The 16,949-nt window shown below is 42.8% G+C and overlaps 2 protein-coding genes across 3 annotated transcripts in view; one reads left to right on the top strand and one right to left on the bottom strand.

Moving 5' to 3' along the window:
* The window catches only part of SYN3 (synapsin III), a 289,948-nt gene that overhangs the window by 107,944 nt on the left and 165,055 nt on the right, over positions 1–16,949 (top strand). The window contains exon 6 of the mRNA XM_048832522.2: positions 4,061–4,150. Within this exon, the coding sequence (XP_048688479.1) occupies positions 4,061–4,150 (90 nt within the window). The remainder of the gene's footprint in view (positions 1–4,060; positions 4,151–16,949) is intronic.
* The window catches only part of TIMP3 (TIMP metallopeptidase inhibitor 3), a 46,209-nt gene continuing 42,171 nt past the window's right edge, over positions 12,912–16,949 (bottom strand). For both annotated transcript variants that reach the window (XM_048832544.2, XM_048832553.2), the window contains exon 5: positions 12,912–15,679. In XM_048832544.2, the coding sequence (XP_048688501.1) occupies positions 15,482–15,679 (198 nt within the window). In that variant the 3' untranslated portion in view covers positions 12,912–15,481. The remainder of the gene's footprint in view (positions 15,680–16,949) is intronic.

Here is a 16,949-nt window from a genome sequence, read left to right as displayed (position 1 = left end):
GTCCCCTTACACATGCACATTCCTGAAGAAAAGTGTAGATCAGAGAAGAGTGTGGTGGAGGCGCAAGAAACAGCTGCTGCTGAGTTTAGTTCCTTAAGTCTAGATGATCCAAGACTTGAGCAGTAGCCTGAGGGACTTCCTTGTACTGCATGGGCCACAGCAAGTGAAAAACTTCATGTTCCCCAAAGACAATGAAAATCGAAGTTTCCATCCAACACATTACTGATGTGAAATCCCCAATGGTGACAAAGTGGAGAGGCCATGGCTTATGTACTCAAAAACCCAGAATGCTGCATACTGTTTTTGTTGCAAACTCTTTCAATCTAATGTTCCAGCCACATTGGGTTCTACAGGAACAAAGGACTGGAAAAATCTGGCTAGAAATCTGGCATGCCATGAGAAGGCAGCAAATCACCAGAGAGCATTCCATAGGAGGAAAGAACTTGAGATGAGACTAAGGTTAAAGGCCACCATAGATGATCAGCATCAAGAGAAGATTGCATCAGAGTATCTTTACTGGCAAAATGTTCTGAAAAGGCTCATTGGCATTGTGAGAATGCTTGCTACCCAAAACCTAGCACTGTATGGCACTTCAGATCAGCTGTATGTGCCAAACAATGGAAACTTCCTTAAAATTGTGGAGCTGATGGCTGAGTTTGATGCTGTACTCCAGGAGCATCTAAGAAGAGTCACCACCCAAGAAATGTACACACACCACTACCTTGGAAAAACCATTCAAAATGAGATCATACAGTTATTGGCAACAAAAGTCAAACAGAAGATTGTGGCAGATCTGAAGTCAGCAAAATGTTACTCTGTTCTTCTGGACTGCACACCTGACATCAGCCATATGGAACAAATGACTTTAATGGTACGTTTTGTAACAACAACAGAATCTAGTGAAAATGTCTCTGCAATGGTGACTGTCAGAGAGCATTTTCCAGAATTTATTGACATTGATTATACTACAGGAGCTGGTATGACAAATGTGCTTCTTAAAAAGCTGGAAGATATAGGAATTGTGATAGCTGACATGAGAGGTCAGAGCTATGATAATGGTGCCAACATGAGAGGAAAGAACAGAGGAGTGCAGACATGGATCCGAGAGTTAAACCCTCGAGATTTTTTTGTCCCATGCAGTTCTCATGCATTGAACTTGGTGGTCAGTGATGCAGCATCAGCTTCTAGTGAGGCTGCTGAATTTTTTTATGTAATTCAAAGCATCTATGTATTTTTCTCTGCATCAACTCATTGATGGCAAATTTTGAAGCAACATCTGGGAACATCCTCTCTGACACTGAAACTACTGAGTGCCTCATGATGGGAAAGTCGAGTGGAGGCGATAAAGCCTATCAAACACCAAAGTGGGAAGATAGATGATGCCATATTTGCCATTATGGAGGATAATGCTATGACAGGAACTGTTCATGGGAGAACAGTGGCAGAGGGAAATGGAATCACCAGAAACATACATAACTTCAAATTTCTGTGTGGCTTAGTGTTGTGGCATGACATACTGTTTGAAATAAATATTGTAAGCAAGAGACTCCAAGGTGTTGACCTTGATATATCTGGAGCAACGGAACAACTGGACAAAGCAAAGTCATACCTACAGTCTTTCCGGTCAGATGAGGGATTTCAAAACATTCCGAAGAGTGCACAGAAGTTGGTAGAGGAACTTCACACTGAAGTTATTTTCCCACCCATTCAAGAATACAAGAGTCACTGAAGAAGACATTTTGGTTACAAGGTACGGGATAATCCCCTAAGAGACCCCAAACAACAATTCAAAGTTGAATTCTTTAACCAGGTGCTAGATTGTGCAATACAGTCAGTTGAAGAATGTTTCATGCAGCTCAAGGAACACAGCAGTATATTTGGGATTTTGTAGGATATTCCAAAACTCCTCACTATACCTGAAGAAGACCTACACCAGCAATGCAGGGCACTAGAGACAGTGTTGACACATGATGACATGCGCAATATTGATGCGAGTGATTTAGGTGATGAACTGAAAGCCCCTTCAAGATACATTTCAGCAGGATCAACTGCAAAGGCTGGTCTGGAATATATGTGCACAAATAAAATGATCACCCTCTTTCCAAATGCTTTTGTTGCTCTGCGCATACTTCTAACACTTCCTGTAACAGTTGCCAGTGGAGAACGCAGCTTCTCCAAGCTGAAGTTAATAAAAACACATCTACCCTCCACAATGACACAGGAGAGGCTGGTCGGCCTTGCCATCATCTCAATAGAGCATGAGCCGGCCCAGACTGTGGACCTTCAGGAAGCAGTTCAAATCTTTGCAACCAAGAAGGCATAGAAAGCACCACTTTGATTATTCAAACAGATAAAAACGCCAGTGTTTACTACGCAGACAAGAAAAGTTACACTTGCTGTTCGAGCGTTTGAAAGTTAAGTGTTACTTAAAATTTTTGAACAAGGCATTTTAAGTTGTTAGTTCTCCTTTATTGGGGTAGGTAGCAGAGCAGTACCGTGAGAGGAGTAGAACAGGAAGAAGGCAGAACTGAGACCTTTCAAAGTTTTGGTCTAAGTGAGGGGCCATGGGGGCGTCATGTGCCAAAATGTTGTGGGTTGGCCCTGTACCTGTAATAGTGTGTAGATATTTGCAGATTGTCAAATAGGAGTTGAAATTCCTTGTGATACAAATTATTATAAGGTTGTGGAAGGTGGGTAGAAATCAAGACTCTGCTCACTTAGAATAGCTCTGTTATCCCACTTTCAGATTATCACATTGTGGGATGCTTCATGTGTAGCTGTGTGTGACCCTTGATGATAAACAGTTAATTATGTGTGTGTTGTCCTGGCTTACCATGTTAGCTCTTGTGCGTGAAGTACTTCCTGAGGACTCTGCTTTCCAACATAGACTTTGCACACTGCTTTCCTCAAATAACTCGCTTAGGATGATGTCTCCTTTGACCCCCAAGATAAATGGGGAAGTAAGAGGTGAACTTTTTTCTGTTTCATTCTGTGTGCATCATGCTACATGCATGTAAGATTGGTGACAGACTCTCTCAAGTGAACCTAGTCACAAGAGATGTTTATATGAGATAGACATCAGGTTCATGCTTTCTTTGCCCAGCACTCAAATTGGATGGTGTAGAACAGTGGTTTTCAACCAGGCTACGTGTACCCCTGGAAGTATGCAGAGGTCTTCCAGGAGGTACATCAGCTCATCTAGTTATTTGCCTAGTTTTACAACAGAATACATGAAAAGCACTAGCAAAGTCAGTACAAACTAAAATTTCATACAGACAATGACTTGGTTATGCTGCTCTATATACCATACACTGAAATGTATGTACAATATTTATATTCCAATTAATTTATTTTATAATTATATGATAAACACGAGAAAGTGAGCAATTTTTCATAATAGTGTGCTGTGACACTTTTGTATTTTATGTTTGATTTTGTAAGCAAGTAGATTTTAAGTGGGGTGAAACTTGGGGTTACTTAAGACAAATCAGCTTTCTGAAATGGGTACAGTAGACTGGAAAGTTTGAGAGCCACTGATGTAGAAAACTCTCTCTTTCTAGTGAGTGTCTCTTTTGATTACTCTCATACCTTTTAAGAAACATCACCAATCCTTTATTTGGTTGCATGGGGGAGAGAGTTTTATTTTGTTTTGTTGCTATACATGAGTGGCTACTACTTATTTCGGTCACACACACACACCGAAGGAGTGCTTGGGTCTTAAGCCCTTTCCTCCAGACTCTCACGAAGAGCCGCCCTCTCTTTACTCTCAGCCCTTCTGTGCTGTGAAAGCTAAACCTGTTTATAGTGGATCTGTAATTGAATGCAAGCTGGTCCACTTCCAGTCTCTTCACTTAACTCCTTCCCTTCTCTCAAGTGCATGAATTTTATGCACCCCATGAGAGACAGTGGTAGCTTAGCATGCTATATTTTTCACCATTGTCAATTGCAGAAAGGTGGGTGGGAGAAGATAATGTGATTCCCCGGCCCTCCTTCATACCAGCACTTTTTAAAAGCATTAGTTTATTGTCTAATAAACAACAGACACTCTCTCTCTCTTTAGTTCTCTCAGCTAATTAAAATCTTCAACTCCCTGGGTCCTGAGAAGTTCCCTCTTGTGGAGCAAACATTCTTCCCAAGCCATAAGCAGATGGTAAGTGTCCTTTGTTTATTTTGATGATGATCTAGTTGGGGAAGATGCAGCGAATCTGTGGTTGGGAGTGGAAAGAGTCACTCACTCTGGGAGCCCTGGCAATTTAAATAATATCTGTAACTTTACAGACAATAAATTACTAGCAGAAAAATAGCAGGCATAGAACACGTCCCTGGGTGCCTCTTTCCTTTTCCCTCAGTTCCTGGAAAGACACAGATGGTGAAAGAGTGAGAAATAAATTGCTGACTCTGGTTGTCATAGACAGGGAACAGGTCTGTTTGGATGTGGCTGAGTTGGTCTTTGCGCTCGTCCTAATGCATAGAAGAGCAGGACGATCAGAGATGTGGGGTGAAGCAGAAGTTTCTTACAAAAGAGTGCTGTGCTGCTGTTGATTTGTCTCATCTGTCACATGGTTACCATCTATTAGACATACTTACCAGCTGTTGGATTGTTAAATGAAGCAGTTTCGAGTTTTTGAACATGAGCTCTTATTCTGTTTGTCTTGCATAATTTGCTGTAGCATAATTGCTCTTGGTGTTTATTCATCCTATCTGTGAACTAGTACATACTGTACCTTAGACCTGCACAATAATTAGGCATTCCATGGGCTCCTTAAAGGCAGCGACATCCTAAGAGTGCTGGGCAGCTGTCTCCTTCTGAACCTGGGGAAGGGAGCAGAAGTGGGAGTGTTTAAACAACTCAGTTGTATTTCTTTTGGTTTTCCCTCACAAGTGGGGTTGACCCTAGGCAGAGGCATGACGACTCTTAGCCTGGCCCTTTGAGAAGCTCAACGGTCAACACGCATCCATGAACATATGACTCCTTCTGCCTCCCCCAAAGATCTCAATGGTCCTTTCTGTCTATGAGCCCTGACCCCATATCTGAATTATCTCCTGCTTTTCAGTTTGTATAGCTGGGTTCATTTTGAATTCAGGTGCAAGGCTGGTGGCCTGTTTAGGGCCAGCCCTGCTTTTGAGATGAAAATTGGTGTCCTTCCTCAATTACTCATATGACACTCATAATACAATATCTCCTGACCTAAATCCCTCTTACAGGCCAGTACACAGCCCTGCAACTGAGAGGTCATAAGGCTAGAAGGCTTACTGCAGCTAAGTATATCAGGGCTGTAAATGCATAAGACAAGTCGAACAGTATCCAGATAGGGCCTTCCACCATTTTTTGTCTGTTTAATTTTGTTAATAAGACCAATGCTACCAACTTCCCTAGTCCAACCAGCTGGGTTCTTCCTTAATCTTCATTGGTAGGATTAGTAGTGATATAAGGGTTAGATATTGTAGATAATCTTTTACATGAATGGACATCCAATAAGGCAGTTATCAAACTTCTATTTTGAGATTTTTTATTTGCTTTTGTTAATTGCAAATTATCAATCGCAGTAATTTAATTGTGTTATGGATGTTGATTGATATCTTCACTTTAAATATGTAGATCAATATTTAATTGGCTTAATCTGCAGCAAAGAGATGTAGGTTAGATATTAGGAAAAACTTTCAAATGATAAGGATAGTTAAGTTCTGAAATAGGCTTCCAAGGGAGGTTGTGAAAACCCCATCATTAGAGATTTTTAAAAACAGGTTGGGCAAACACCTGTCAGGGATGGTCTAGGTTTACTTAGGTGCTGCTTTATCTTAGGGGGCTGGACTTGATGACTTCTGGAGGTCGCTTCCTCCCCTGCATTTCTATGGTATACTGAAAATATGCATATCTATAATTCTAAGGCACGTCCCATACTCATAAATGTCTGACAGAGTGAAAGAAGCCTCCACAATTGTTAGCAAAGCTGGGTGGTAATATATAGATCTACTCAAAGAGAGAGACACATGTCTTGGAAAGTGTTTGAGTCCATTGAGCTGTGCTTCCGTGTTGCTTTATTTTTCCAATGGTCAAAGTGTCAGGCTTTTTTATGGTATCTGACTGTGGGGTGGCTGGGCCCAGAGATGATGTGGCTGATTAGCATGCCGTATAATCAGAGGAAAGTTTTATGGTTGGTGGCTGCAGAGCTAGAAAACAGGTCACGTGATCCAAAGGAGGCCACCCACTTGCATTATCAGCAGGTTTTTAGGTTCACTTTGGAGTAAAAAACTGCAAATGATGAGACATTCTTACCATATATGAAAAAGATCCTTATCTTTCCAGCTTGTCCAATATTTCTGGCTCTTGCCTTGGTCTTTAATCAGGGGCATAAAGAGAGCTTTTGTGGTCCAGTTGTTTGGGTGCTACTGTGGGATTCTGGAGATCTGGGTTTGAGCCCCTCATCTGCCACAGATTTCTTGTGTGACCTTTGGTAACTCCTTTGAGAGCAGATTTTTTGAAGGTATTTAAGTGCTTAAACATGTAGGTAGATGCCAAGTGGGATTTTCAAAAATCCCAAAAAAGTTCCCAGCTGCTTATGAAAATCCCACAAAGCATCTGTATGTGTGGGCACCTAATACCTTTAAAGTTCTGACTCGTAGTCCCTCTACACTTCCATTCCCCATCTGTAACATGTGATAATAGCACTGCTGCACTTCAAAGGAGAAATGTTAGACTGTGGCGTGCTCAGATGCTACAGTCATGGGGGCCAGATAAGTTCCTAAGACAGACAGATAAGAGAATGGTGTGTTCTTTACACTGGGCTACAGTTTGTCCTAGTTTAAGTCAAATTAATTTGTAAGGCCCGATTTCATTTAATCATATCAACAAATTATGAGGACACTTTGTCATCCAAGATGCTCCAGGACAGATGTGAATGTGCCTTGCCCTCACATCAGGACTTATATTTCTAACAGAGCTGGGCAAACTGTTTGTTGCAAATAAATTGTCTGACAGATATAGCTTTTTTCCCCACCCCACTGTTTGGAAATCATTTGTAGACTCATCCAAATGTATTTGTTGTTCATGAGATAGTTTGGATAAGTAATTTCCAGCCAGTGGGTAGCATTGTAGCATTGTTTTGACTCCTGGAAAGAACGATGGAACCCTTTTAAACAGGGGAATAACAAATTGCACATAATTTCTTATCGGAGGCGGGACTTGCCAAGCCAGTTTGCGGCAGCCTTGTCAGCGAAGTGCAGAGCCCACAGACCACCATCAAAGCTGGTCAGAGAGCAGTCACCAGTGATGTGTGACATTGTCTGTCTTTGGCCACAGCCACATGTGGGTCCTCTTATTGGCCCCGGGTGTGAAGGATGGCTGCACATTGACTCTGACCTGTTCGACAATACTGCAAATAATAAACAGCCAATAATCTCATTTGTACGCAAACGCTATTGTTCATGTACAAATATGGGTATCCTTATGAAGAGCAGCTACTCCCCAAACATTTGGGCAAACAAAAGCCTATTTGTGCAAATAGAGACTAGAAAGGGGCATGTATGTGATGGAAGCAATGTTGGGTGCTTTTCCCAGTCTCTGCCACACACATCTGCTGTGACTTTCGCAAGTCACTTAACTGACCTGCTTCAGCTTGCTCATGTGTAAAATGGGAATAATAATACTTTCCCACCTCACTGAGGTGTTGTGGAACTAAGGTTGTTGGTGTTTGTAAAGCATTATATGACCATTGTATGGCAGGCACTATAGAAGTGTTTATGAAGATACTTGAATTAAATCACTTCTTAAAGTAACTTTCCCTCACTAGTACAGTTGTCAGATCAGAAAACACAGCTTTGCATGTCCAAACTTTTCCAAATGCTAATAGGCTCCTAATTGGAAAGGGGTATGGATGAGGACTAGTCATAAAGAAGTTCAGAAAATCGTGTGTGTGTGTGTGTGTGTGTGTGGAAGGAGGGTTCTGTGATGGAAACTTTTGACCCCCCCTCTCCCCCCCAATTTTTTTTTGTCAAAATGTGCAATGGAAAATTTCTACTTTTTGCCAGAAAACCAAATATTTCTGACAAAAACTCAAAATTGTGAGGGAAAATATTAATGTAGTTGAACACCCGACTTTCTGTCAAAAAGAAAGCTTTGATGGAAAATTTTCGATTACCCATAACTAGTCACATTAAAGAGATATTCCAAGGGTTGAGATTTTCACAATGGAAAGGATTTGATTGAGTAACCTCCACCTTCTCTCATTATGGACAGTAAGTCCATGAAAACACTGGTATATTGGATAAAATGTGCTTCAAACTAGCCTCTATGGAGCAGCCTGTTGTAATAGCAACAGCCCCCTTTGCTGCACACACCATCAGTGTAAATGTTCCTCCTCAGGAGCAGTCAGTGTTACCCGTTCAGCCATAGTGGCTGCATTGCTCTGTAGTGACCCCATCTGGCCATCTAAAAAGTGGAACTCACAGACTCCAAAAGGGATTTCCTTCCATTTTGCGGCTGGTGACCCCAACAACAGGACCTCAGGAGAGTGGTTGCTTTAAAAAGAGAGGGGGATTGTTGAGGGAGTCTTCAGGAGTAGAACAATTGCCAGAGGCTTGATTTTCACGTAAAAGCCAATGAAAAAGCAACATTTGTATATGTTAAAGTATATGGTACCAGTTGTATATGGTTAAAGTAAAGGACTGACTAACATAAGCAAGGCAGAGATAGAATGTCTGTGATAGAAATAAAACCACTTTACTGCTTAGAAGAAAAGGACACTATAAAAATTGAACATTATGCGGTATTACCTTAAAGACAGTATACATTGAGTATAAAATTTATAAATAGCATGGAGGAAAACTGTAAACTAGTGTTACAGAATTTAGCAACAAATATATTTCTTCTGGATAAAATTTTCTCCCAGGCTTCGTTTCCTTTCCCCAAATTTCTGTGACTACCAGGAACAGCAGAGGGGCTCAGTGAAGAAAAGGGAGTGACCAAGATACTGATTAAGCCACTACAACAAAAGCAGCAACATAGGCTTAGTGGATTTTTTTTTTTTTTAAGGATTTTGTCAAGATTTGGTGGATAGAAAACTTTGAGCTACATGGGGAAAAAAAAAAAGTTTGCACCATCCTTTGAATTTTGTCACTCCCTTCCAAAATACAAAGGATTCATAGACTTAGAATATTTTGAAAAAAGTTGAAGAAATATACCTGGCAAGTCCTGTGGAACAATGGGAACTCTTTCTTCCTTGTGCCTTCACTTTGAGTTCTTATTAAGTGGTGTGTTCATGGGCACCCTGAGATAGCATTTTCCCCACTGGTGAGCGTGGAAGGTCTACGTTGATGAGTCAGACATATTAAGGGTATGTCTACACTCTGACCTGGGGTTGCAAGTACTAATGTGCTAATAACAGAGCGTAGCCGGAGTGGCAGGAGGGGCTAGCTGCCAAATAGCATCCCTCTGAGACACTAGACACGTACTGTACTTGGAGTGACTAACCTGTACCTCCACTGGTGCTCCAATCAGAACTAGAGTGGGTTTGTCTACTCCAGTGGGGAATTACACCCCAGTTCAAAGTGTAGATGAGGGTCATGTTTGGCACACCAAAATTAGGCCCTGATCCTGAGGTTTACACTGTGTTGGTGGAGTGCTCTGTCTGCACAGAGCCCTATTGACTTCAGTGGGACTCTGCACAGGAAATTCCACATACAGATAATCCCCCTCACCCTTTTCCCTAAAGAAAAAAAATGGGGAGGGGGGAACACCCCCCTCCCAACTTTAAAAGGAAACAATATTTAAAGAAACCAAGAGCCCCCAGGCAGAGTTGGCAGTCAGAACATTCCAGTACTGTGCTTGTGATGAGAACTGGAAAGTGAAATTGGATTTGAAAGTGAAACTGACGGATCCGTTATCCAAGCTCAGAGAATGGGAAAGGAGTCCAGGAGAGCTGGCTGTATTTCAAGGAATCCCTGTTGAGGTTACAGGGACAAACCATCCCGATGTGTCGAAAGAATAGTAAGTATGGCAGGCCACCAGCTTGGCTTAACGGTGAAATCCTAGCAGATCTTAAGCATAAAAAAGAAGCTTACAAGAAGTGGAAGGTTGGACATATGACCAGGGAAGAGTATAAAAATATTGCTCGGGCATGTAGGAATGAAATTAGGAGGGCCAAATCGCACCTGGAGCTGCAGCTAGCGAGAGATGTTAAGAGTAACAAGAAGGGTTTCTTCAGGTATGTTGGCAACAAGAAGAAAGCCAAGGAAAGTGTGGGCCCCTTAATGAATGAGGGAGGCAACCTAGTGACAGAGGATGTGGAAAAAGCTAATGTACTCAATGCTTTTTTTGCCTCTGTCTTCACTAACAAGGTCAGCTCCCAGACTGCTGTGCTGGGCATCACAACATGGGGAATAGATGGCCAGCCCTCTGTGGAGAAAGAGGTGGTTAGGGACTATTTAGAAAAACTGGACGTGCACAAGTCCATGGGGCCGGATGAGTTGCATCCGAGAGTGCTAAAGGAACTGGCGGCTGTGATTGCAGAGCCATTGGCCATTATCTTTGAAAACTCGTGGCGAACGGGGAAAGTCCCAGATGACTGGAAAAAGGCTAATGTAGTGCCAATCTTTAAAAAAGGGAAGAAGGAGGATCCTGGGAACTACAGGCCAGTCAGCCTCACTTCAGTCCCCGGAAAAAGCATGGAGCAGGTCCTCAAAGAATCAATCCTGAAGCACTTACATGAGAGGAAAGTGATCAGGAACAGTCAGCATGGATTCACCAAGGGAAGGTCATGCCTGACGAATCTAATCGCCTTCTATGATGAGATTACTGGTTCTGTGGATGAAGGGAAAGCAGTGGATGTATTGTATCTTGACTTTAGCAAAGCTTTTGACACGGTCTCCCACAGTATTCTTGTCAGCAAGTTAAGGAAGTATGGGCTGGATGAATGCACTATAAGGTGGGTAGAAAGTTGTCTAGATTGTCGGGCTCAACGGGTAGTGATCAATGGCTCCATGTCTAGTTGGCAGCCGGTGTCAAGTGGAGTGCCCCAGGGGTCGGTCCTGGGGCCGGTTTTGTTCAATATCTTCATAAATGATCTGGAGGATGGTGTGAATTGCACTCTCAGCAAATTTGCGGATGATACTAAACTGGGAGGAGAGGTAGATATGCTGGAGGGGAGGGATAGGATACAGAAGGACCTAGACAAATTGGAGGATTGGGCCAAAAGAAATCTGATGAGGTTCAATAAGGATAAGTGCAGGGTCCTGCACTTAGGACGGAAGAACCCAATGCACAGCTACAGACTAGGGACCGAATGGCTAGGCAGCAGCTCTGCGGAAAAGTGGACGAGAAGCTGGATATGAGCCAGCAGTGTGCCCTTGTTGCCAAGAAGGCCAATGGCATTTTGGGATGTATAAGTAGGGGCATAGCGAGCAGATCGAGGGACGTGATCGTCCCCCTCTATTGGACATTGGTGAGGCCTCATCTGGAGTACTGTGTCCAGTTTTGGGCCCCACACTACAAGAAGGGTGTGGATAAATTGGAGAGAGTCCAGCGAAGGGCAACAAAAATGATTAGGGGTCTGGAACACATGAGTTATGAGGAGAGGCTGAGGGAACTGGGATTGTTTAGCCTGCAGAAGAGAAGAATGAGGGGGGATTTGATAGCTGCTTTCAACTACCTGAGAGGTAGTTCCAGAGAGGATGGTTCTAGACTATTCTCAGTGGTGGAAGAGGACAGGACAAGGAGTAATGGTCTCAAGTTGCAGTGGGGGAGGTTTAGGTTGGATATTAGGAAAAACTTTTTCACTAGGAGGGTGGTGAAACACTGGAATGCGTTGCCTAGGGAGGTGGTGGAATCTCCTTCCTTAGAAGTTTTTAAGGTCAGGCTTGACAAAGCCCTGGCTGGGATGATTTAATTGGGTATGGGTCCTACTTTTGAGCAGGGGGTTGGACTAGATGACCTCCTGAGGTCCCTTCCAACCCTGATATTCTATGATTCTAAGCAACAAAACAAAATGGAAATAAGGAAACTGCAAAAATAGTCTAGAAAAGTGAATTAGGTTTGTAAAAATGGAGTTTTAATAATATTGATTTATTTAAAACCTAGTAAAAGTGTGTTTGTTAAAAACTAAGGCCCTGATCATGCGGACACAGATGTAAGTAGTCCCATTGACAGTGTCCCTTTCAGCACAGAGCATGGCTGGTGGGGATGTTAGAGGCCACATTTCAACCTTCGCAACAAAGGGGAAGCAGCAAGAGATTTATGCAACAGCAACCCACGCTAACCTGGGAAAACAACACCCTGACGGGAGCTTCACTCCTGTCCTCCAGACAGAGTGCTTACATACTGCAAGGCCTGTTGTAATCTAGAAGGAGGGAGTTGTGCCTTGGCAGGCTGGAGTGATCTTCAGTGAGGCAAGGGAAGAGTAGAGAGTGAGGCAGAAATTTAGGTGCCTGACCCCAAAGCCCATTTAAGTCAATGGAAAAACACCCATTGATTCCAATGGGCTTTGGACAAGCCCCTTATAATGCAAGGGCAAGCTTAGTCCACAAAATATCTGTCCCTGATAGTATTCATTTAAAAAAACCTCAAAGCCTCCTAAAAGAAATGTATTTTGTGCTGGTTTCTTCCCCCTTACTCTTTCCCTCTATTTGGTTCCACATTTTAAAAAGCCTCTACGGCTGCATCTTTATTTGGCAAGGGAGAGGGTTGCTTTCCAAGCCCCCGCCTTTACCAGTCTAGCTGTCTGCATGTCAAACATATTTTTACCCTCTGCAATATGAAATGGAAATCTGGATAGGAAAATAACTCTGTTGATAGCAGCGTTGGGGTTTTTGTTGGTTGTTTGTTTACAAAGCGCATAGATACATTACAGCCCACCTAGGAACACACATCTTTGTAGCAACAAAATAAAGATTTTCACAATAATGTGATTGCAATACTGTAATGTTTCAGCTATTTATATGATTTTAAATTATACAGTCAGTGAGCAGGTAAAATACAGAGCCACAGTTTAATGGAAATCCAAATCAATGCCTGACAACTCATTGCATGACAAGCTTCATCTCGCCTTCCAAAGCTCGGAGAAATGGCTGTGCTCAATGGTTTAATGATTGCTAAAGAACCTTTGATCGAATGGTAGTTGGGTCAGGCCTTGGTTAGCTCCAGTGATGGTCACTCCACAAGTTGTGAAGTGTGCTGGTGGAATTATCATTGCTAGAGACGCATAAGAAAGCTCTGCAGTTGCACAGATGGAACAGAGCAGAAATTGGTCCCCTGTGCTTACGGCCCAACTTGATGATGCCCAGCTGAAAAGGGAAGCAGCCTGATATAGCACCTGATCCTAAAAAGCAACCTAATCTCCCCCTGATATCAGTAGGGTTTGATGATGCTTATTGCCTTTGATGACCAGGTCCATAATTTAAGGGTAGAGACAAGGGGTGGCATTTTTAAGTGCGCCTAGGCACAAGCCCCATTGACTTTCAGTGAGCTGAGTGCTCCTAAACCACATAGGCATTGTTGACGATTCCACCCAAGGTTCTTTCTAATCCAAACGATTCTATGAAAATGCCATTTAAGCCAAACACCTACATTCTCCTGTAAGTGTCTGCTTATAAATGGGCCAGATCCTCAACTGGTGTAAATCAGCATAGCTCCATTGAAGTCAAAGAAGCCCCAAAATGATTGCTGCATCAATCCCAACACTAGAATACACTCTTCCCCGTCTCATAATGGCGAAGAAGCCTCAAACAAATTGAAAAGATCACTGCATAGAGAATGCTATATTGTCCCTGTCTAGGATGACTGCAATGCCTTTTCTTGCTGACAGCAGCTCTGCTTCCTAAGTGGAATGAACTGAAGATACATGTCTATGTAAGATAAATAATTATAATAATAAAAAACAAACACAAATAATGTTGTTAAGTGTTGCCCTCCTCCCCCGTACACTCGGTAAAATATACAATCACCCATTTTGTCAGCAACCCCTCCTCATCAACATTAAACCTTAAAATATTTTTATTTAATAAGAAAATTTATATTATAGTTTTCTTAATAAAAACAAAACAGAACAAAAAAATCCTCCAGTCGACAGTGAAGCCAGGACCATCCCTTCCCCCATGTCGCCTCAGGACGTGGAAAAAACGTGTGCCCATAGCTATATTAACAACAGCTTGGGGGAAACAGAGCACTTGACCCACTTGGAATCCACTGGACAGCTGAAATTTAAAGTTCTAGGAGGTGCCTGTCAAGATGTTGCTTTTCCTTGCCTCACTCTGCCAGCTTTTGCTTTCACTACATATACAACTGCAGCCAGTGTAGCTGTAGGAGGTAAGCCATGGTTGGGGAAGAGGGCATGAAACAGTGATTCTAACCACTACTGCAGGTACACTGGAGTTTCAACATCTTTTACCAAAAATAAATCACTGACTCGGAATGTCAAGATTTCTGTTTTAAAACACAATCAAAGCATTCATTGTTTATAACACCAAATAATTCCACGTCCTGTCAAAAATAGCTTATGTCATTATGTGTATATACATCTTACTTCAGCTAAACACTATTTTGGCAATAGATTTCTTATAGCAATAAACCCTAGTGAGTCTCCCCTTTCCCCCTCTCCATGGGAGTGATTGATTGATTTTTAGTATTGATAATTTTCATTTGTTTGGTTTAAGATGTTCACAAGGGAATTTTTCTGCAGGAGCTAAACTGCAAAAATTTCAGGAGTAACTCTGTTTAAAAGAGAGAAGCTCAGCATTTCACCTGCTGCATTGTACTTAGGTGAATTACCTCCCTGAATGCAGGTTTTATTTCAAAAACCTCATGATAATAATAAACCTCTCTTTATGTTCTATGGAACCCCAGAACTTCCAGTGTGCTCTTGCCTTCACACTGTGACTGAATGAGCAAGGAGGACATTCAGTCCTTGGTGCTTTTATCAGATGATGCAGTGTCTTAACACCAACTGAGTTCTCCCACTTCTGGAGCCAATCACACTTCCAAAATTCCCGATTTGAATAGGGGTTTGTTTGTTTTATTTACTGATCTAGTTAATGAAACCAGTTTCCCCTTCAAATAGCTTCAGTCTACATAATTTGTGCAGTGAGTGTGCGAAGAGGGCTTGGGGAAGCCAGGGCAAGGAAGAATGATATAGTGCTGAACTGGGATAGTTTTTATATTTTTGTTTTCCTAAAAAAATATAGATTATATTGCTATAGATAATGATACATAGAGAGAGCAAGGGCTCCATAATTTTTTTTCCGGTGTGCAAACGAAAGTTCCCAGACAAATATAATCTGACTGAAATGGGTGATCTCAGAATCGAAAAGTGATTAAAAACAAATTCAGCATGACAGCATAGACTTTTTCTTTTTTTTAAGTGTTCGAAGTGCTAAAATTTGAAAGAAAACAGGCACTAATTTCATTGTCATCATCATGATCTGGTAGAAGTTATTGTCCAAGAGAAGCTCAGCCACAAGGGAGGGAGGAAAGGAAATGGGGAAGGGACTGTGCTCAGGGATCTGTGGCGTTGATGATAGTTTTATCAGGAGGCGCCCATCCTCTGTACCAGCTGCAGTATCCTTCCTTCTGTCGGATGCAGGCATAGTGCTTTGATTGGGACCCTGAATGACCGATGTTGGAGAGCATGTCTGTCCAAAGACACTCGTTCTTGGAGGTCACAAAGCAGGGCAGGTAGTAGCAGGGTTTAATCTGCAATTATAATCAGCAAGTGGAATAGGGGTAAATTGAAGGCACATTTTATAGGACTTTGGTGTTTTTGAAATTCTTTTTAAGCACTAACGTGCTAACTAAAAAATTAAGCCCCGATCTTGCAAACACCTAAACGTGTTCTTAACTTGCCCACACAAGCAGTGCCATTAATGTCAATGGCACTGTTCGGGTGCTTAGAACAGTGGTGCGCAAACGTTTCCAGTCATGCCTACCTTACCATTCATGGGATTTGTCGCTCCCCCTCCCGCACCATTACTTGTCTTCCAGAGGTTCCCAAACTTTTCTTTGCTGAGCGCCCCTTCAGAGGTTCATGTCCAATGACCACACCCTTCTTTTTAACAGGGTTATGGGGAAGGAATACCCTGTACCCACAGGGGCCAGGGGTGGGGGACACTAACCATGTGGCAGCTGAGGAAACCTTCCACTCCCTGCAGCAGTCAGGTAGTGTTGGCTACCGGGACACAGCTCCCTGCCCATTTCGCTCCCCGCCTGTGCAGGGCAGCACTGAAGGGCCAGGGTCAGGACCAGAGTGGAAGGCTGCACCCATGAGTACTGGCCCCCTGCTGAACAGGGAACCCTGCTGACTCCAGCCCTTGAGTGCAGCCCTGTCTGCTTTCCTTGCACAGGCTCTGTCTGGCCAGGGTTAGGAAGGGGCTCTCTCTGGCAGGTGGGTCAGTACTCCCGGGGTATAGCCTTTCGTTCCCCACTCACACAGTCTCTGCTAATATTCCCAGCAGAGGAGCATAACTGCTGGGTTGTGACTGTTGCAGTGGTGAGGGAGCAAGGCAGGCAGGGAGCCTGGTCTTGGGAGTCGAGACCACCTGCACAGTGCCCTGTCCACTTCCCCTGCCGGACAGAGCCCCCTCTTAACTCCAGCCTTTCAGAGTGGCTCCATCAGGTCTTTGTACTCCCTCGATAACCGTATCACTGTGCTCCACAGTTTGGGAACCTCTGGCTTAGAATCAAGCATGTGCCTAAGTATTTGCAGGATGGGAGCTGAGTGCAAAGTCTTAGAGATAAGTTCTGAACTTTTAATCACTCAAAATGTTTTCAGGGGGAAAAAAGCTTAACACATTTTCCCAGCAGCTCTGCACATAATTTCGCTGATCTGCAAAATAATGTTTGTGAAATTTTCAGAGATTCTGCCCCACCCTGCCAAATTATACCAAAAGGTTCATAGAAAAGGCGCAGGCAGAAAACTTTAACTTGTTCACTACGTTGTGAAACCCGTGAGGAGCAAAATTTGTCT

Source organism: Caretta caretta, chromosome 1 (assembly GCF_965140235.1).
Source record: "Caretta caretta isolate rCarCar2 chromosome 1, rCarCar1.hap1, whole genome shotgun sequence".
NCBI lineage: Eukaryota > Metazoa > Chordata > Testudines > Cheloniidae > Caretta > Caretta caretta.
This window is presented reverse-complemented; position numbering and strand designations above follow the sequence as displayed.